The sequence below is a fragment of the Lissotriton helveticus genome, chromosome 6, assembly GCF_964261635.1.
Source record: "Lissotriton helveticus chromosome 6, aLisHel1.1, whole genome shotgun sequence".
In the NCBI taxonomy this organism is placed as follows: Eukaryota; Metazoa; Chordata; class Amphibia; order Caudata; family Salamandridae; genus Lissotriton; species Lissotriton helveticus.
Genome location: NC_136067.1, coordinates 2,114,316,696 through 2,114,339,080, shown reverse-complemented (window position 1 = coordinate 2,114,339,080; position 22,385 = coordinate 2,114,316,696). Strand labels below are relative to the sequence as shown.

Sequence of the window (22,385 nt, the reverse complement as noted above, 5' to 3'; positions counted from 1 at the left end):
GCCGTCTGTTTATTCAGCTATAACCAGACTTCATAAAATTGCCCATCTGTTACACCAAGATCCAGGCACCTGGACATGGTCCGGTTGGTTCTGGAATATAATTTCCGCCTGGGGATGGAAAGTCTTGTCCTTTCTAGGTATTGCAGTAGCGATCATATTCAGTTGCTGCCTCTGTATACAATGTGGCCCTGCGATTTGCGGCATTTGTGCTACCTCTTGTATTCCTAGTCCCAAGCCCCGTTCTAAATCCCGTTCCAAGAAAATTCGAGACGAGCAAATGATACTGTATGAAATGATAGATGGTATCATGAATATTGATGTTTCCTGATGGAAACGTAGTGACAAGGAGGGAATGTGGAAAAGTAAATTTTGCCATGTTCTGTGTCCCTACGCGTCCTCCATCATATGTTATGTGTGCATGATTAATATGCATATGTATTCCCCATGTTTGATTAAAGACGCAATTAGAGTTGTGTCCACCTCTAGTATGTCAGCTTCCCGTTCTCGTGAATAATACGAGTATTAGGCCTATGTAAAGCTACGTTGCCACGTTTCACAGTGTGCACGTTATTTCATTATAAAGTCCTCGTTTCTAGGCCTCAAAAGGGCCCGGACACCGGATTCAGCTCCTGTCTCCTGAAGCCCTCGCTGAGGAGCGATACAGCCCCCACCTGTATCCTCGACCCTTCACTCACAGTGCCCGGTTCAGCCTGGCTCTGCCTCTGAGTCTGCCAAGAGTATGTTATGGTTCCAGTTATCAGTCCAGCCCTCTTTCTCTGCATTCCTAGAGCTACTGAATCGCATCAATAGTTTCCGTCATTGTCTAGCCTTTACGGCTCCATGTAAGAGAAATACTGTATTAATGGTCATTTAATATTCTTCATCACGCACTACATGTAGAATAATGCATGCTCCAGTCTAGAGTCTGTTAGCCTTTACCCCGATAACTTTTGGATTCTATCAACATGTTCTCTAAACATCAGATACTAGATACTGTTTAGGCACATGTCGCCCTGACTCTCCAGACTTCAGTCTCTGCTCCTAGCACAGAGGTCATAGCCCCCAGCTTCTCCTAGTAACACGTCATTGCTAGTTTGCGCGCACCATCAGGTTAGAGGTCCCGGCTCCTTAGGTAGCCCCCTCCATGGGTTCCGCCCCATTCATGACATATTCTGTTACGTTTGCATCACATGTCCATGTATACCCCCTGTTACACCCTCTTTTCACCCTTATCTTTCGCGACTGCTACGCGTCATGCCTATTGCTCCACCCACTGCTACGCCTGTTGCAATGAAGTGCTATGTAATTGTTCTAATGTATATATACTTGTGCACTGTTATTAAAAGTTGCTAGTCATTCCCGATCCTGCCCCCGGCAGCGCTTGCCTTCCTATTCCTGTGCAGGTTGTCCTGTTCCTGTCCTTATGCTGTATTAAACCTGCAAAAACTCCTACTACCTCGAATCTTGACTCTTATTTATTGAGCTATCTGTTATTCATTTATGCATTCAAAAATAGAGGTATTATTTATTTATTTACCACAAAAGGGTTACTTCTTTTCTGCGGCCCAATGGCCAACAGCAGAGACATCAGACAGTTAGTTCGCGCTGTTGAGGCTACCATAAATGTGACTTCTGGAGCCTTGAGTAATCTAACAGCCGAACTTCAGGGGGACCGCCTTATGACTTTGCAGAACCGGATGGTTCTAGACATTGTTCTTGCAGATCGTGGAGGAGTCTGTAAATTGATCGGGTCTAGTTGCTGCATTTATATTCCTGGCAATGCCCCTACGGTATACCAAGCCATCTCTAAATTGCATATAATGTCCGAGTCTATACACCAGGACACAGGAGATTGGACTGTGATAGGATGGTGATAGGATGGTTTTGGGGACTACTGTCCACTTGGGGATGGAAGGTACTAACCTTCCTTGGAATGGTTTTGGCTATCATTTTCTCTTGGTGTCTTTGTTTACAGTGTGGCCCTGCCATCTGCGGTTTTTGTGACACCATGTGATGTCCCAAGGCCTGTGTCTCAGAAATCATTAAAATGATGTTGCAGCAACAGCTCGACGACCTCATGGCCATTGAAATCGACTCAGATTAACTTCAGTCCTTTGTGTTTTGCCTGAGTAATGGCAAAAGGAGGGTCTGAGGTTCTTCGGTTCCCGACTTCGTCTCGTATTTGGCCGCCATTTTGTGTCTCGTCGCCATTTTGTGTTGTCCTCACTCAGGCAGCACGGCGAACGGAGTGTTTTTGCTTTTCCCAGCTGCTACGTGTCTCTTTTGTTAAAAAGTAACCCCTGCCCTTGTTTACGAAACCGATGTCAGGGTCTGGCCGAGTTCACTAATCCATGTCTGGGTTGATTGATCCCTGTCTCGACTGACTATTTGGCTTCCCCTATTCTTTCCTTACATTATCTTATCCGACTGGCCTTCGCTATTCTCTCCTTGTATTCTCTTGTTACACAACTATCCTTTGAGGCACACAAGTACGTCCTGCCACCTGCAAATTGGATTGTAGGCACTAGCCCTGGTTAATTTGTGAGAAGGTGTGAACACAGGGTTTGAAAGAAGGGCGTATTTGAGACACTCGATAACTTGTTTTCCAACTTTTCCTATTGGCTTGCTTTGTATGTATTGGGAGTATACATTGTAAATATGTGTGCTATAAAAGATTGTGCACCACGGACTAAAGTGGCAGTCTCCTGAGAATATCCATTGTACTTCTGGGACAACTGCGCTTAGCTACAGCTAATAAACCTGGTGTTCTACGCCCAACAGAGTGTCTCGTGTCTCTGTCCGACAAGGCATGTGAACTCGGGGATTTAAGGCGTGCCCTGCGCCGGCAGGCCCATAAGGCCCGGTTTTCCATGTTGGTTTCGGCAGCAGCGTGGCAATGAGGGGAGACTCTTCTTGCACCACGGTGTTGCGTTGGAAAAACTGTCACAACAAGAGCAATGCATCGATTTCCTTGTCGTTGTGCTGCTTTTCCAGCTCTCAACAGCAGAAACAACGTCCAGAGGCCCAAGACTCACAGGCACCCCTTGGCAGGTCAGAACTCCCAGCAAGGAAGTTCAAGGGAGCTGGGGGGGAAGTCTTTGTGTTCCTAAGACTTCAAAACAGGAGGCAAGCTCTACTCAAGCCCTTGGAGATTTTCCTCAAGCAACGGATACAGCACACAGCAAATTCCTTCTCCTTTCCTTGGCAGAAAACAGTATCTGCAGGCCAACCACAGACACACAGTAAGGGCAGTACTTCCCCCTCAGTTTCTCCAGCTCTTCTCCTTAGCAAAGGTTCCTCTTGCTTCTAGAAGTAGTCTAAAGTTATACACAGACCTGTCACCACGTGGGCGACGCTGCCCACTACTATCACCAGTACGGTGGATGCTTGGCACCGGATAACTAAACTACTAGAGTTACCTATCCTTTACTCCCCACGACTCCTGCTGTGGTATCATCCTGCTTTATCGTTGTTACAGGAAAAAGGATGTTTAGGGACTGTGTAAACGCGCAATATAGCCACCTGGGGAGATCTCCGCCCTTGGATATATTCCTTTATATACGACTTAGACAGGGGATGCGGTCTATCCATCCTGATTTCCCTCAAGAACCTGTTTGCCTACTCCCGCTACACCAAATGTTGGGGTCCACAGAAGGAAACACCTTGTGTCAGGGTTATACAGCAGCATCCGCGCACATAGAGCAGGGATAGTTAGTAGGACCTGTACACATTGGGATGGAGATTTAGGGGAAGAAATTACTGATGAACAATGGCAATACTGTTGTGTGCAAACAGCACAAATATAGGCCAGCTGTAGGCTGCGAATTCTATGGCAGGACCGGAGGCTTGGGATTATGCCTTGCTTTCTTCACTTTATTTCCACAGCAGCAAGAAAAACATATAAAAACTACTTTTCCCATGAACACTTGGGAAAAAACAGGAAACTGAACCATAAGTCCTTCGTTAGTCTCTATACTCCTGCAGCACCCATCATGCTTTGCAGCTGCCTCCTCTTCCTCTTTCTTCGCTGCTCAGCAGCAAGTTAAGTGCTTTTTCCAGTCTCTCCTGTGTTTTGGGGGTGTCTGTGGGTAGAGTTTGTCATTTTTTGCTTAGCGCTGATGGTTTTAAACCCCTACAGGTTCCCCTGGTAATCGGGGGAACGCATTTGCGATCCTAACGCGATTTTTGGCCACGTAGAGTGAGGTGCGCCTCTGGCGCCGCAAGGGGGCAGTGTTCTCGCTGCTTGTAAGTGTGCTGGAATTCGCGTTTTAAAAGCGTTTTTACAGCGTTTGCGCAGGTTAAGACACTGACTCTGGCCACCCGGTGTTGACACCCTACGGGGTCGTAATTTAGGTTTTCCCCATATTTTCTGTGACGCCCAGTGTGGGTTGCATTGTGTGGACGAACACCCTGAGGGGTCGAAACAAGCACTGGTGTGCGGCGCGAGGGGATGATATCATCTACAAGGCGGTAGACCAGGCGATAGCACCCCTGGAGCAACGCCTTTCGGTGCGTTTGGAGGAGGCGTATGCAAAGATCGCGGACCTCATTCCAGCGCCTGTCCCGGCACCAGATCCTTCCACCTCAGTGATTCCTCCCCACCTAGGAAACCACGTACTGAGGGGATTGACCTGGTGGCCTTTGATAGGGTTAGGCACGCCTTTAGGGCGACTGACGAACCTCTACCCTCTCCCGCCCTCCCTGGGGAAGTCCCACCTCCTACTCCTCGCACTATGTCCCCGGAGCCACAGCAGGATGACGACTCCCCGGACTCGGAGGAAGAGGCCTGCTCTTCTAGGTCATGGCTTCCATCCCAACCGTCCGCCTCTGCGGGTCCTTCGGACATGTTGGACCCGGATGACATTTTCCATCCCCTGTCCTCAGAATGGGTCCCAGGGGATAAGGTGGCCCTCTATGTGGCGAACCGTCTGCGGAGACCGGTGGACAAGGACGCGAGTAGCCGCCTTAGGGCGGAGTGCCCCCGCCCCTCCCTGGAAGGGAAGGTAGCGATGACCCCCGACATTGACCCAAAAATGGCCACTTTCCTAGCTAAGTTTGTTAAAGATCCCCAGAAGGGTATAGATAGGTCCTGGCGTACTTGCCAGGACAAGCTTCTAGACGCAGTGGGCCCCATGACCAAAATACTTGACATGGCAAAGGAGGCCAAGGTATCGGGGACCTAATTTCTCCAGAGGTCTTGTCTAACTGGGCGCAGCGCGCCATTATATTCCTAGGCAATGCCAACTGTTCCCTCTCCACAGAGAGAAGGAGGTCACTGTTAATTAAAATTGAACCTAAATTGGGTGACCTCGCCTCTTCGGAGGCTGGCGCGGTGGCACAGGGAGGTTTATTCGGGGATCCCTTTATTAAGGAGCTCGGTAAATTTGTAGCTACCTTCACGTCTCTGGACCGGGCCCAGTCCAATATTAAGAAAATTTTTGCCCCTCAGGTTTTTGAGAGGGCCGGACGAGGCAGGGGCGCTCGTTCGTTCGAGGCAGTCTCTCAGACAGAGGTCAAGGCTCCGGACATGGGCAAGGTCAAGATAACTCCAGTTTCAATCATTTCTACCCCACGAGAGGTCAGAAGTTTCGAGGCCGTGGGGGACACCGAGGTCAACAACAGGGTGGACGAGGTGAGTGTGCTTCCCTCTGCGCGTTTGCGGGTAGGGGAGCGCCTGGTGCAGTTTTTCCCCGCATGGCTTTCCCTTACCAACGACGCCTGGGTACTACAGACGGTTCAGGGCTTCCAGCTGGAGTTCCATGTTCCATGGCCGTCCGCAGAAGCCCCAGCGTCCTCGCCCCATTACGTTCTCTCAGCGCGATGCAGAGTTGGTGCGCAAAGAGGTTTCCGCCCTCCTTCACAAAGGGGCGATGTGTTGCGCATGCGAGCATCCGGGCGGCTTCCTCAGCAATATCTTTTTAGTCGACAAGGTCGACGGAGGCCGCCGTCGGGTTATCAATCTGAAGGAGTTCAACGAGTGGCTGGTTTACCGCCATTTCAAAATGGAGGGGATTCACCTCCTGAGGGATGTGTTGCGGCTGTCCGACTGGATGGCCAGGCTCGACTTAAAAGACGCTTATTTGGCGATCCCGATCTTCCCTCCACACCGTCGTTTCCTCCAGTTCAGGTGGGACGGACAGGTCTACAAGTTCACCGCGCTGCCTTTCGGGCTCTCCTCAGCGCCGTGGTGTTTCACAAAGGTGCTGTGCCCGGTGGTGGAGGCTTTGCGGGCGCGCGGTGTCCGAATGATAGTGTACTTGGACGATATGCTCTTCATGAACCAGTGTCCGAAACGGCTAGCGTCCCAGCTGCAGTACGGGGTGGACCTGTTGCAGGGTCTAGGATTCGTTATCAACGAGAAATAGTCTCTCCTACTCGCGACCCAGTGCGCAACCTTTCTCGGGTTCAGCATCGACTCGGATTCAGCCTCGTTAAGTCTTCCCGCCAGGAAGATGTCGAGAATTCGGCACGAGTTGCGCGAGACTCTAGCGAAACCGCTGATATCGCTGTGTCATCTGGCGAGGATAGTAGGCCTGTTGTCATCCTCGATTCAGGCCATCTTCCCAGGCCCGTTGCACTACCGGGTCATGCAACGCTTAAAGGCATATCATCTCAGGAAGGGTCCGACATACTCTCAGCTGATTCCGCTGTCGGAAGATGTGAGGGACGAGATGCGATGGTGGCTGACGCACATGGAGGCCTGGAATGGTCGTGCGATATTTGGCTCCACCCCAGAGAGTCGGTCGCCAGTCGTTCGGGTTGGGGAGCTCTCCACGGGCGGCGCCTGGTCTGCCCTCGAGCAGTCGTTACATATCAACTGCATGGAGTTGCTGGCGGGTTCCTTTGCGGTCCAGCTTGAGGACCGTCGGAAGCGCTGGAGGGACTCAGCAACAGTGGCTGCGACTATTTCCGGTCACATCTGGGACACATACCCACATACTGACACGGTACACTAATGAGTGGTGCTGGTACGGGCTGACGTAGCACCCTCAAGGACCACATCTGTCTGAAAAGACTGAGAATAGTTAACCCCTCTTATGCCCTGACGAAATCGCTAAAACGTGGAGCGATGAAACATGTCGGCTTGAGGACATAAATCAACATGGTATACAAGTAACCATTTTTAACAAGTGGGGTTTGCTGCGTCAGAATAAAACGGTAAAGCAAGCAAAACCCTACTACACATTATTTTTTTGTGTTTGGTTAGGGGTCTATTTATCTGTTTCTGTACACTACAAGTGTGTGTCAGTGTTGATACATCTGTCACTATTTGTGTTTTTCACCACTAGTCTCACGTCCGCACTATTATTCTTTTCTAGTGCACGTTTGTCTTTTCACATAGAGAGAGTGGCCAATGATGAGAAGTGGGTATACCGGCAATTACTAACCGGGAACCCCCTCGGGTTGTTCTACCGTGAGGTACTCTCTCTATTCTTCACACTTTTTTGGGGTGAATTGTATGTGGTCCTGTGTGATTTTATAACGAGCACGCATCTTGACCTAAGGATTTATGTTATTGGACAAATTCCTGGGAATATTAATGATAAGTAGTCCCTATCTTGTTGGTCTTCTATATGGATGTGGTTGTATGTAGGTGAGGCTCCAATTGTTTGAAAATTCCCCGATTGGAGAGCACCCTTTCGTTTGCAGACTTTTGAGGGGGATTCGCCTCTTGCTGCCACCTGAGCCGCGGTATTCCGTCCTGTGGGACGTGAACAGGGTTCTGAATTTGTTTCTTTCCTGGCAACCGAATAGGTTTTTGTCTCGCAAAGAGCTTACTGCTAAGTTAGCAATGCTACTGTGTTTGCTTTCCTGCAGGCGGGTCTCGGATGTACGAGCGCTTGATGTTACGGCCAGGGTGTTTTCCCCAGATGGGGTGTCCTTTACAGTGAGCAGGAGAACTAAGACTCTCACGAGGGTTATTTCATATCCGGCTTTCCTGGATTCCCCCAAGCTGTGTGTAGTGCAGTGCCTCCGTGCATATGAAGAGATGACTGATGATACTCGCCCTCGGGTGAGAGGCAACTTCTTATTGCCCTACGAAGACCAACAAGGCTGTTTCCTCCCCAACAATCGCCAGATGGGTGCGTTGGGTGCGTTGGGTGATGCAGGAGGCGGGGATTGATACAAAGAAATTTGGATCTCACTCAGCAAGAGGAGCTATGGCCTCGAAGGCTTTTGCCCTAGGGGCTCGGTTGGAGGACCTGATGAGGGCCGCAGATTCGTCCGCGGACTCCACATTCAAGAGGTTCTATTTTAAGCCAGTAACGGAAGTGGCTCGGCTGGTTGTCGATAAGCTTTGAACTGGCATAATCCGAAGCCTCTGGTCCTCCCATAGAATGAGAATTTGCTTAGCTTTAGCGCTGGTAAGTTCCAATTCTATTAAGGACTCGGAGGCGAGGATTATCCCCCCCCAATGACTTCCTCGAAGTGGACCCTCCCCGTACGGAATGTAAGTAATCTGTTCATCATTCTTGATGTTGCAAATGCTATTGATCTGTATGCATTCGATGCTACGTACCTGGTTATTCTCAAGACGGTCGGAGTCTGACGGTGAGTTTTCTTGCAGGGAATGATGGTCCAAAACAGGATGCGTGAGACTGCCGGAACATGGGCTTCGCGTGAAGAAAGAGGCATCGGAGGCAGCTGCAAAGCATGATGGGTGCTGCAGGAGTATAGAGACTAACAAAGGACTTATGGTTCAGTTTCCTGTTTTTTCCCAAGTGTTAATGGGAAAAGTAGTTTTTATATGTTTTTCTTGCTGCTGTGGAAAAAAAGTGAAGAAAGCAAGGCATAATCCTTGCCTCCGAGTCCTTAATAGAATTGGAACTTACCAGCGCTAAAGCTAGGAAAATTCTCATTATACATTATAAATATCTGCATAGATTATATTACACACTGGTGACAACATTTCGGTTCAAATTGGCTGATACAGATAGATGCCAAAGGTGCAGGCAGTCAGAAGCAGGATTCCTACATTTAGCTTGGGAGTGTCCAACCACATATGAATACTGGGAGCAAGTTCTAACGGCGCAGGACAATATGACTGGATGTGTCTTGGAGAGGGATCTGCTGGTCATGTTGCTAGGATAGACATCACAGATAACTACGCTGCATAGGAGGTTCATAGCTATATCTCTATTACTAGCTTAACGGAGAGTGGCATGCAGGTGGGGTAAGGGTCATGCCCCGAATTTAAGGAATGGATGGCAGATTTAATATATTGCTAGGAGCAAAGTACCACGTATGTTGAACTGCTGCCAATAGCTTCCAGGCCCAGGGATATTTGGGAGCCCCTACAGGAGTATCTCATGTTGCATTGTGCTGTAGAATCAGGTACTGACTAATGCATTAACACATGAATTCCTGTGGTTATATGTGCATAGGCTGCATGCTTTGGACTTTGCATACATACGGACCCTACAGTGCTTCAAACTGACTACTGTGAACCTCGCTGAGAGAACTATGAGATTTATGTTGTACATTCCTATTATATGATTTCAATTTGACATGCTATATTTGGACAATTGCTGGGAAAGATGGATGTACCTGGGTAATGAACACACTGCAACATTGTTGTATATGAATTACTGAGATACTCTGGAAAATTTGAAAAATAAAGTTAAAAAAAAAGTAGTCTAAAGTTCAGGGGTTTTAGGTCTAATACTTATACCCCAAAATGTATTTGACCTCTTTGAGCATAGTCCAAACCAGTTCTGTCCTCTCTGGTTCAGCTGCCCGGCAGGAGGTGGAGACAGCATTGTGTAAGGTAGACAGGCCCTATTCAGGTGCAAGGGAAATCTTCTCCCACCACTCTAAATGCAGACCGGGCTTACTAATGTGCTAGTCAGAACTCCTCCCCCTACTCTGAATGCAGCCAGGTCTATTCAGCCCAGCTCTGACTCATTCAGGAAAGGCAGGACACACATAAATCCACCCGGTGGCTGTCTGAGAGAATGCACTTCCGCAGCCCCAGTCACTCCAAAAAAAGACAGTCAATAAACAATTTAAAAACTATCTTTAGTAAAAGATGTGTTATTAAATTCTAAGTTCAGAGAGCCTAAACGTTATTTTTCCATCTTATCCTATGGGAAGATATGCTTGTAAAATGTTACAGAGCATTCGACCATTTTGTCCTATGGGGCAAGGTAGCCTTTCAATAGTGAAAAACTAAATTGGCAGTATTTCACTATCAGGACATGTTGCACACATCAGAACATGTCCTACCTTTCACATACACTGCGCCCTACCAAGGGGGGTACTTTGGGCCTACCATAAGAGTGTCCTATATGTAAGAAAAGGGAAGGTTAGGACCGGGCAAGTGGGTGCACTTACCAAGTCGACATGGCAGTTAGCAAACTGCACACAGGCAATGCAACGGCAGGCCTGAGACATCTCTTATGTGCTACTCATGTGGGTGGCACAATCAGTGCTGCATGCCCACTGGTAGTATTTGATTTACCAGCCCGAGCACACCCAGTGCACTTTACTAGGGACTGACCAGTAAATCAAAATATGCCAATCAGGGAAAACCAATCATAATAACAATTTACACAGCAAGCATATGCACTTTTGCACTGATTAACAGTGGTAAAGTGCCCAGAGTCCTATAACTAACAACAGGTTAGGAAAAAATAGGAGTAAGAAGCAAAAAGTTTGGGGATAACACTGCAAAAAAGGCCAAGTCCAACAGCCCACAAGAGCTGGCTGTTTGAATAACCCTACAGGACCTGCAAGCACCTGGTTAACCTATTGGGCGATTAGCCATGCTTTATAAATCCTGCTCGATTGAAGCCTTGATCACATGGAATAAACAGTTAGCCTTTTATAAACAAGTAAAGCAAAGTGACCAGTTTTTTTTATAGCCTCTATCCAAGTATTGATGTCTTCAGGATGGTGAAACACTGACCTATCCATTGCCCCTTCTGTCCATTTAAGGACTGAGGATTTAGTTTTGTATTATTCTCACTGTGGCTCTTCGGTCACCAAATGGGCCCATGCAGTTCAGTAGTATTATGTTTGTTATCCTTGTTACTTGGTGGTAGCACAGTCGGAGAGGAGCGTGGTATAGTGCTACTGCCTTTGTCATGACAATTTATCATAGTAGACTCTGGGACAGGAAAAGGGCTTTATCAAGCTGCTTAGTGACCATGAGTAGGCTTTGTAAACAGGACACATCACTGGATGTGTTATGCCGTCACCACAACCAGCAGTGGCATCGCAGACCACCTCAATCTAAGTATGCGGGCATAGAGTTGATAAAATTGATACAATGTCTCTTGCACTTTGTTGCTGGTTTAAAATTTGTATGGTGCTTATATACGTAACCAAAGGAAGCACAAATGTTAGACGGGATTCAGAATAAATCAAACATTCACCCCCAGTCAAGGGATCTTGTTTACAACCATTGTTCTTTTGCTCACCATGTCACACCAGTTTAGACCCTGCCATATGCAAACCAATGGCATTGCTCTTTATGGGAAAAGTCCAGCTCGAACTGCAAAGTCAGGTCCTCCCTGGACCGGAAACAAGCATCTGGGGACCGGTTTCAGGGAATCACCCCTCTTCAGTCAGCTTGAATCCACTGCACAGTGAGCCCGGGACCCACGTCTGGGCATCCCATTGGCCCTTTATATGGTTCCACAGGGTGTGCTTTCCTATGGTACATTGGCTTTGCGGTAACCTTCTAATAAATGCCTTGTCACTTTCTGTACATTTAAATGGTTACTTCATTAAGAACACTTTGTCACATTCTCCAGGAACTCGCCCCGAGTTTTGCAAAGCCATCCCTTGCTTCATCACCCAACTCGCCATTGTCTCCGAACACTATATATGCATAGCAGATCTCAACTTCCACATGGAAGACCATAGCGATGCCAGCACTGACAGCCTAATACAGTGGTTCCCAAACTTTTTTGACCCGTGGCTCCCTTGACCTAATTGGCAGTTGGCCGTGGTTCCCCGCTATTTTTTTTACTGGTGGGCGGGTGTGTGTGGGGGGGGGGGGTGTAAGCACGATCTCGGAAGTACTTCCTGTTTTCTTCCTTAAATTAATTGGGATGCAATGAAGGTATTATAGTCATTTTTGTAACGAAATAAAAAGATACGCTTTTTAATAAAAAATCGTTACGCGCTTTGGTCGGGAGATTAAGCATATTGAAGCATAAAGTGGAGGATATTAATCAATGTAGCAAATTTAAACGGAGCACAAACATGCCAATAACACACATATAACAGAGCTCACGCATGCCTCCATGCACCAATGCTGCAAATACAGCAGACCAGAGACAAGCTGTAGCCGCAAATGCAGCAAGGCACGGATACTTTCTGCAGATGCTAAGAGTACACATGTATCTTCAAACCTGTCTTAATGAACTCCTTTAACATAGTTCTTGACTGCAGAAGACTGCTAGATTGTAGGACACAGAATATAACCCTGCCAAAGAAGTCAGTAACGTTTTATAAAGACCAGCACAACAAGAATTGTGGTAGCCAACGGACTACTACTTTACTACTGTTTGAAACATTCTATTTGAGTAAGTAAGTCCACAAACAACAAAAACACTGTTTTAATTTTTTTTATTTACTTAGCTATGGATCTGGAAATTTTTTGAGTTAGGACGGATTATACGGGTCAGATTAACTTCCCCAGTTTCTGTGAAGTGAGCAGTCCTTTTAGAGAGACTATTTAACAGGCTCACAAGTACACACAAAAAACCATTGTGTATTATATAATATAATATATGCAACCACATTAAGCATGCAAAATTTATCATATGGTATGGAATTCCTCAGGGTGGCAATTCAAATCAGCAGATAAATGCCAAGTGATCAATGAAATTGTGATAAGGCTCTTTTATGATTTCTTTAACGAGCTCCGTGGAGCCCGCCTTTTTACAGTACAAATAATGCTGGTGATACGGGTGCAAAAAGGAGGTTGGACAGAAGATTATTAATCAAATGCCCTACCGATCTTCTGTCCAACCTCCGTTTTACACTCGTAGCACCAGCATTATTTGTACTATAAAAAGGCGGGCTCCACGGAGCTCGTTAAACAAATCAAATAAGCGCCTTAGCCCGGTAAAGAAATCCCACATACAAAAAAAGGCACAGGAATCCCTCCCATGCCAGTCCCAACAACACCAATGGCCCTAGCCTATAAACTTACTTGGAAGAGGGTCATACGAGGCACCACAGAACGCGGCGGGCAGCAGCTACGTGCTTCAAATGCCGGAGCTGCATATGGCCGTGTACCAGTGCGGGTGACTACACCTGCAAATGCACGTACAGGGATGTGGAATTCCTATAGCCCGACTCCCAGGACATATTGTTTGGGGTCAAGGGCAACAAGTTGTCATGTGTATTTTGTCCTTGGGACAAGTAGGTCCAACCCCCTGCAGCACAAACCCTTTGGCTGCCAGTTTGCAGTACCACATTATGGATCTGGGAAGGGCACTCGATGTCTGCAGTTAAGGTAATATTTTTGTCCATGTGTTAATACTGTTTAAACTTGTATTTATGGTTCACTATTTGAAAGCCTTTATTATTAGGGTGAGCGCTCTAAGTAAATGTTGTAAGCTCGCACTGCTCTACTGACAGTGGTTCCAGTATAAAAAAATGTGTATACACATTTTCAAAAGTTTAGCAATATTAGGCTATTTATAATGCTCCCTGATTTGATGCAAATATTTGCAGAAGCTTGAAAGCAAGATTGGCGATTCTTTGCTTTCAAAATAAAATGTTCATCAAAAAAATGAAAGCAGGAAAAGAACATTTCGCTAAACTACTGTAAAATTTCAGGTACCATTTCTTAGCAGCATGATTTAGTTACATGTGTTGATGCATGCTAGTATTTCCCAAAATATTCATAATGGAAAATCGGGGAAACCAGTTTCAGTAAGATTATCCGAAACAAAAATAAACAAGCATTGACAAAGCCAGAGTGTCTGAAACTGGTGGTCAGCTTTTTAGTGTTGTCAATGTGTGAATTGTTTTGGCACAGTTTTTCTTGGTGTGGACGCTGCCGGCCCTCACCATTATAACAAACATTGGTAAAAGAAACAAGCATTTACAATGCAATGGTTTTGCCTTAGTTAAAGTTAGAGCTATTGACATTGCTCTTGACATTCTCAATGCACTGAATCATCAGCGCCGGGAAACCCTTTGTTGGGTAGCTGTAGCGCTATAGAAGTGAAATAAATAAAAAAATAAAATAAATAAAATTATTTTTATTTATGTTTTTTTTAACATAAATAAATGGCATTGTCATTTACAATGCCACTAGCTTTATCTCTCGCAAATGACACACACAAACACACACAGAGCCCCCCCCCACACACACAGAGCCCCCCACACACAAAGCCACACAGAGCCCCCCACACACACAGCCACACAAAGCCCCCCACACACCCACACAGAGCCTTCCACACACACCCACACAGCACAAGCAGGCACCTGGCCCCCAAAGAAGTATTGATAGTAGCATCTTGCGCCCCGTGCTGCCTTGGGTCAAATTTGATCGCACAACTGGCAAACAGCACCCAAACGTTTCTGATTAGAATGCTGGCATGCTCTACCAATGTCTGATCACCTACTGGTGATACATGTGGAGGGCTGGACAAAAAGGGAAGGGGCGTAACCAAGTTGAACAATTTGAAAGACCTGCTGTTCCAGAGTAACGGCACGTCAGTGAGATGAGCAAAATCGGATTCTCCCTCATAAGACCTATGTGACACGTGTAGGGGAAAACTAAAGCAGCATGGTGGCAGCTATATCGAGTGATGAAGAGGACGAGGATTGCTAAATCTGTCATACCCTGGACTCTACCACCGTCTCTCCCTCTAGAGCCATGAAAAAGCTGCACAACCAGTGAGGGCTGCCTCTGTCAGTACAACAGAGTACAACACTTCCCATTACTGTTGGTGGAACTGGCTAGCTACGGAAAGTAATCCGCCACAGCTATCCCTCAGCTATTTTTAAACTGCTGTAGTGCCAAATCAGCCTGTGCTCTTAAAAGCCAGAATCAAAAGCTTTATTCACAAATTACACATGGGTGTCTTAAGAAAACCAGGTAGCATGCCCCCTACAAGGAAGTCTAACAACAAAGCTAGTGCCTTAGAAAAAACGTTTAAGTACATTTATGCGTAGTGTAAGTCTCTGCTCATACTTTTTCTTCCCAAAGAGGACCCAATATAGTTTTATATATAGAGCTTCTACCAACATTAATACCGCCAAAGTAAAAAGCTCTGAATCAATCAAACTCAGAATGATGAATGGTTGAATCAGTCCTAGCGGGATGCTGGCTCGGACCTGCAGGTAACCAACAGATGCCTGAAGCATGTGCTTCTTAATTAACCACCCATCACTGCCTGTGATGTAACTTCACAGAGACTCCATATAGTTCTTTCATAGTCTCATTATTTCGTAAGGGGAGCATTTTCAATATTATATACGAGGAAGCCATACATGTTGCTCATTTATCTTATGCAAGTAATAACCATTGACAAAGCCAACAGTCCTGGCTTGTTGTGGGTGTAATGCTACTTGTATTATATACCTGGAGGCAATGACAACTGCAGCACAATACCAGTCGGGCATCACACTATGGTAAGCACAGATTTATAGTTTGTGTTTTTAAGCCACGCCCTTAATTACATCGACCACGCCGCTTTGAGAGACTCCAGTTGTTTCATCCACTTAAAGTCCAGCTCCCAGTGTAGATGTTAAACCTGGTGTGAGCAAGAAGAGAGAAACTGCTAGCGTGCAACCCAGTCACAAAGTTGCAAAACAGATCAAAGGAATGAGGTGTGAACAGACGAATTCTAGCTTTTACCTGTAATTTGACAACACTATGTTGAACTGACCCGGGGCAGATTTCATTGTTTCACGTCAGAGCAGGAAATGCCCGAGTTTAAATTATTATTATTTACTGCCGAGGTGACAAGAGATGCTAGCGTGCATGTCGACAGCAACCACTGCAAACAGGTTCCTCAGAAATGATAATTAGCGGGTGCCTAACAGTCTCCCGCAGCGAACCACAAAGAAGTACATTTTCCACCAACAGTTCACCCTGCCCTTTAAAATACCCCAGACAGAGATGCGACTTACGCGGCAATCTCCGGTCTCCCTCTTCAGCATGGGAGACCGGCAACGTCCTCCGCTTCTCCCGGGGCTCCCTCCAGGCCACGGGAGCCCCGCGTGGGCCGCCATACTTCTTCTCCTGGGCTGCCGTCTTCCTTCTTCCCCCGGGCTGCCGGGGAGGGGGGGGGGCGGGCACTTCCGGCCAGCCGCACTAGGATTGGCCGGCCGGCTAGTCACTTCCGGGTCGCCGCGGGCAGTGCGGCGGCCCGTCTCTAGCTCAGGCAGGTGGGCGGCGAAGTTTCCTGAAATTAAATCTTAAGACAACAGCAGTACGGTAGACCCTCGAAGCTACGGCAGAGGTGCACCGCACCCTGTGAGCAGTCCCTTCTCCTGGGCTTTTAGAGATACAAGTTTCCTAGGTGGCAGCGTTGCACCATGAAGCTTTAGAAAGTGGATGGGCTGCATTTTATGCTTACTTTTTCCTCCTTGCAGTTGCGCTCGTGTGCAGTGTACTCAGTCCTGATGCAGTGCAGTGTGTTTTGTGCAGTCACTGGATGCGCCGCTCTCAGGGCGAGCCTCCGATGGGTGCAAAGCTGTGGCCAATCGCAGCGCGGCTCCAGCGATGACGCGGCGGCTCGAGAACCACTCGTAGCGCGGCGGCACTGAGGGGGCTCGACCGCCTCAGCCAATGGGAGGGCAGCTCCTTCGTTCTTGCTCTCCGCGGCCCCGGCGAGGTCCTAAAGTTATTCTCGGCCCCGGGCAGCGGCGGCAATCAGGGAGGCAGCGTTTGCACCATAGTAGGAGGCGGCAGAGCGCTCGGGGTGCCACTAGTGCCTTACCAGATTCGGGGGCATTCCCGAGGGCTTTTGGCTGACGTAGCGTGACGTCGCCAAAAGCCAAAAATTCTGGGGAACGCCCCCGAATCTGGTCCGGCGTTGACGGACAGGCCCGTCTTCCAATGGCTAGCCTCCATTTATGGAGCTAGCCAATAGAAGACGGGGCGGATTCCAAGCCCCATATACTATTCTCATTAGGTTTTTTGTAGCGAATGCTTCGTAAGCATTGGCTAGTCAAGACCTAAAAACTGTTTTTGGTCTCAAAAAGTACACCCTGCCACTGTAGTTACTGGCACTGAACAAAACTACTGTGCTGATATGCTCCTTGTGAAAGAGCAGAATGATATCACTCACTGTTAAGCCAGCTGATACAGTGAGAGAGACAGAATTTTATTAAACGCAAAAGGTCATGGTCAACGCCAGACCAAATTTGGGGCCCAATTATTAAAGAAAGTCTCAAAACTGCACCTATGGTGTATGTCCTTGAATTAAGTGCAGCTGTACAGCTTTTGTGAATGCCCAAGAATTTACAGAAGTAGGACAAGAAATAGTACTCCTAGAAAGTATTTGTGCACTGCATTTTAGCATGAGCAAATATGCAAGTGTAGATTTGCTCTTGCGAAAATTTGAGTGTTTGCAAGTTCACTTTCCCTCCAATCAATTTTTCCCAACTCTGGAAGAAGGTTTACGTCTGCCATTGTCCGGATTAACTTTAAAACATGTCTCAGTATGGGAAAAGATTAGAGAAGAGTTGTTGAAAACCCTCAAAGCATGCAAGTTAGTAGGTTTGCACAGACTCAAAAGGGCATCCTAACCCTGGAACTAATGCTTACCGCTACCTTCTGCCCCAGTATGTAGATCAGAGGAAACTTGGCAACATAAGGGGATTGCAAGTATCCAAACACTTCAATGGTATGAGCCCTGGCAAAATCAGAGAGGATATATCAGAGCTCTTATATAATGATATTGGTGCCATAATTTGTCGCTGCTCCACATGGCACCAAAGGGACAAGTGGATTTTGTTACAGGACAAGTAGATTTATGAAGCAACCTGCCCCATAGGACAAGTAGATATTATATTAAATTCCACACCCCTGCAGGTAGTACGACGCGTATATGTACGCACGTATGGCGCGCTCTTGGGTAAAACCATGTTAGCAGATTTTGGAGGAGGAACGTATTTTGGACCGCAGCTGCAAAAATCTTGACTTTCCTACATTGAGCATGCAACTCCCCTGGTGACTTATAACGGCGCACCGGGGTGCCGCGGCGCACAGTTTGGGAACCACAGGCCCAATAAAAAGCATGAGCATCGTCCTCATTCAACTCATCATCGACCCAACACACATCGTAGGGCACACGCTTGACTCCATCTTCATATTCAGCAAAACAATCAAGTACAACTATGTCACAGAACTCACCTGGACCAACCACTCCATTGTCCACTTCACCATCACAGAGCACAGCGCTACAGAAACCAAAGACACACCACTCAGCACACCTCAGTGCAACTTGAAAACTGTCTCTAGAGGAGACCTGAACAGCACACTCCATCCCAACTGACCGGACACAGCTTCGGACCATAAACAGGCCCTCAAGAACTTCACAGACTGGATCACCAACCATGTCACCCCCACCGCGCCAAACAAGATCAGAGAATCCGCAAAGTGGGTCAACTTGTTTACCCCGTAACATTAGACCTCTCAATGAGACTGTTGTTGGCTAAAAAGAAGATGGAGTACCAGTAAGGATCCAGTGTACTACACCACCTTCAATACATTGATCAACCACTACCTCCTCCTCCTTAAAGAAGCGAAGAAGAATGTTGTCACATGCTGCATAAAGATCACCTCAAACCATAGCAAAGAGCTCTTCGCCATCGTTAGGGAATTCAGCAACCCTGCGTCCACTGATAATATCATAACTCCCTTCTGGGATCTGTGCGACATGCTTGCTGACTACTTCCATTAGAAGATTGCTGTCATCCACAGGGACTTTGTATCTCAGCTCTCTGCAAGTGACGACCTCCACCTCCTCAGACACACTGACACTAACTCCAACCTCCGGCCGCTTCCTGGGACCTCATCCTCACACAAGACACCACCTCTATAATAAAGTTGATGCACTCTGGGGTACCCAGTGATCCATGCCCCCACCTTATTTTTAACCTCAGGAGCAAGGCGATCAGCTTAGAGCTCACAAAACCACTGAACAGATACATCGCCATGGCCTCCTTACCAGAAGAGTGGTAACACGCAGAAGAGAAACCCTTCCTGAAAAAACCTTCAGCAGACCTAGAGCAGCTGAAGATTTCCTGACCGATACCCCTGCTCTCATTCTCGGACAAAGTCTTCGAGAGGTCGATCAAGAGGCAACTGAACAGACACCTGGAGCACAACAACCTACTGAACTCTTCCCAGTTCGGCTTCCGAGACAATCAAAGCACAGAGACCGCCCGGATAGCAGCCATAGATGACATCAGAGCCCTCCTGGACCTCAGTGAGACTGCAGCCTCATCTTCCTTGACCTCCCACCAAATCCTGATCGACAAGCTCCACCACATCGGAATCCAAAGAAATACCCTCAAATGGATCACTTCTTACCTCCCTAGAAAAACTCACTCAGACTCCCGCCCTACTCCTGAACCCAAGGACATCATCTGCAGCACCTCACCAGATCCTCCGTTAGGCCCCCTTCTCCTACACTTACATGACACCCCTAGCCAACATTGTCAGGTCGCACAGGCTGAAGGTCATCTACATCGACTAGACCCACCTCACTACCTCCAGAGACAACTTTCGTAGGTGCTCGGCCAACATCACCGACTGGATGAAGCACAACTGGCTAAAACTGAACATGGACAAGACAGAAGCCCTCATCTTCAGTAACCACACATCTCCTTGAAGCAATGCATGGTGGTCAGCAGAACCTGGCTTCTTCCCCTCCCCTACCGACCATGCCCGTGACTCCAGCATTGTCCTGGACAACAAGCTCTCTATGAAGAAGCAAATCAACATGATCTCCGCCATCTGTTTCCTCACAATGCGCATGCGCCGCAAGATCTTTAGATGGCTCGCCGCCAGATTTATGCATTCCGCCTCCCTCTTCATAGCTTAAACTCCTAGAGTCTAAAGGCACAAGGAACGGAGGTTGCTCTTACTCCTACCTGGCTGCAAAGACCTGGAATGAACTCCCCCTGCACCTGAGATATGCCTCATCACTGAATCTGGAAAGGACTCAAGACCTGACTGTTCAACTGATAACTCCTCACCCAGCACTTTGAGAACCTCATTAATGATTTGCCACACTTAATTAACCCATTGATTAATTGAGTCTGTGGATTCATATAGATTTTTCTCAGTTGGGACTTGCTGATGCGGTTTTAACTCTCCCTTGCAAATAATTGCCTTGCTAAATTCAGTGAGGTCTTCAGGGTTGACTTTTGATGCCGAGTTAGCTCTCCATTGATGAATGCATGGTTACATTCAACACATTTATAGAGTTTCTCTCCTGTGTGAACATTCTGATATATTACATTTTGTTTTGTAATCAATCCCTTTTCACATTCTATTAATTAATAAGGTTTCTCCCTAGTGTGGATTTGTATATGCTGCATTAGCTTATTCTTCCTGTGGAAGACTTTATTAAACTCTGTACATACATTGGATTTCCTGCCCTGTATATTTTCAGATGTTGCTTCAGTTTTCCCTTTATTATGAATGTTTTTGGTAATCAGTACATACACATGTTTTCTCCCCTGTGTGAACTTCCTTATCTTGTATTACATTTTGCTTTGTAATAAATCCTTTGTTACATTCTATAAATTCATGTGGTTTCTCCCCAGTGTGGACGCTGATATTCCTTTAACTCTCTCTTTATAATAAATACCTTGTCATGTGCAGTGCAGTTGAATGGTCACCCTCCATTTAGAATAAATGCTATGTCACATTTTGTACAATTATATGGTTTCTTTCATGTGTGATGTATTTTTAAACTTTGCTTTGTAATAACTGCTAAGTCACATTCAGTACAGCCATATCATTTCTCACCACTGTGGAATTTCTGATGTGGTATTTATCTTTGCCTAGTAATAAATATCTTGTTGCATTATGCACATTCATAGGGTTTCTCTCCTACGTAGACTATCTGATGTTCCATAAGATGCTACTTTCTAATAAATGCCTTCTCACATTCAATGCAGTTGAATGGTCTCTCTCCGGTGGAGATTTTCTAATGTTGCTTAAGCTCTCCATTGTTTAAAAATGATTTGTCACATTCTGTACATTGATATGGTTTCTCCATAGTTTGAACCTTGAAGTCGCTTTATCTGTCGATTTGTTATAAATGCTTAGCCACATTCTGTGCTTTGATTGTTGCAAATAATTGGGGGGCGCTACCAACCAGAATATAAGATCCTTAAGTATTGCCCGGCGGTGTCGCCTCTTGAACCCACAAAGAAGTTAAACTATTGAAGAGGCAGGCGCTGGAGACTGGAAGGCAGGAAACAAGGTTTTTATTCTCTCCGGAGGAGAACACAACGAAACGGACAGAAGGTATCGTTCTGAGGTGCTCTAACTGCATCCCTGAGGCCTGGCCTCTTATACACAAGTTTATCTTTTTATTGCATGTAACACATTCTCGTCGATACTTTGATGTACGGAAAGACATCCTCCGAATCCCCCCTTCCCAGCCCGTTCCCACGCAAGGTTACAGTGGGAGTCCCCGCCCCGTTCACAACAGGCGATGATCATCGCGCAGCTGGATATTCCGCCGATTCACGGAGTGTGTGGGGTTTGATCGGATCTCGTAGGGCGGGGGGGCTTTGATCAACCCGGGGATCCCTTGCTGGGGGGAAACTTTCTATTGCACGGGGAGGGGCAAGGAACAGTATCGGCAGAGCTGGGTGTCGGCCTGGGAACGAGGAAGACAAACGGGCACACGGGGAAAAGGGGTTTGCATCAAAGGGCCGGGGATCATAAATGGGAAGAAGGGAGGTGTCGCGCTGGGAACAGGACGAGGGCCTGGCGCAGAGCAGCGCTGAAGAGGGGTTTTATGATTCGCGGCAGGTGCAGCCAGGGGGGTTGTCAGTATGCGGGGGATGTCGGCGAAGCTAGGAGTGGGAGAGAGGCGCGCTGGCTCTCGGCGGGAGCAGGGAAGCCATGGTGTTCAAAATGGCGGCCGTTTTACGCGCACAAAAAGGTTAAGGAGAGCAAGAGGGCGCCGATAATGTTGACGGTCTCAGTCCAACTTTCAACAGTCCTCCCTTTTCAACATATCTAGCCACCTTGCTTTACTCTATGTCAATTTTCATCAAATTTCTAACTTCGGTATCATACAATGCTCTCATATGTTCGCTTCCAATGTCCGCAGTTTTGGGAAAAATGCAACTCGCACATAGAGAACACATAGGTGGCAGACATTGAATTCCTAAGCATAGGCCACATATTACAACTACGGGAATCATGATAA

General features: G+C 47.0%; 1 protein-coding gene across 1 annotated transcript in view; it reads right to left on the bottom strand.

The window, feature by feature from the left end:
• Positions 1–22,385, bottom strand: part of LOC144763075 (uncharacterized) — a 676,435-nt gene that overhangs the window by 151,663 nt on the left and 502,387 nt on the right. Inside the window, 1 exon segment of the mRNA XM_078648377.1 lies at positions 8,522–8,646. Within this exon segment, the coding sequence (XP_078504503.1) occupies positions 8,522–8,646 (125 nt within the window).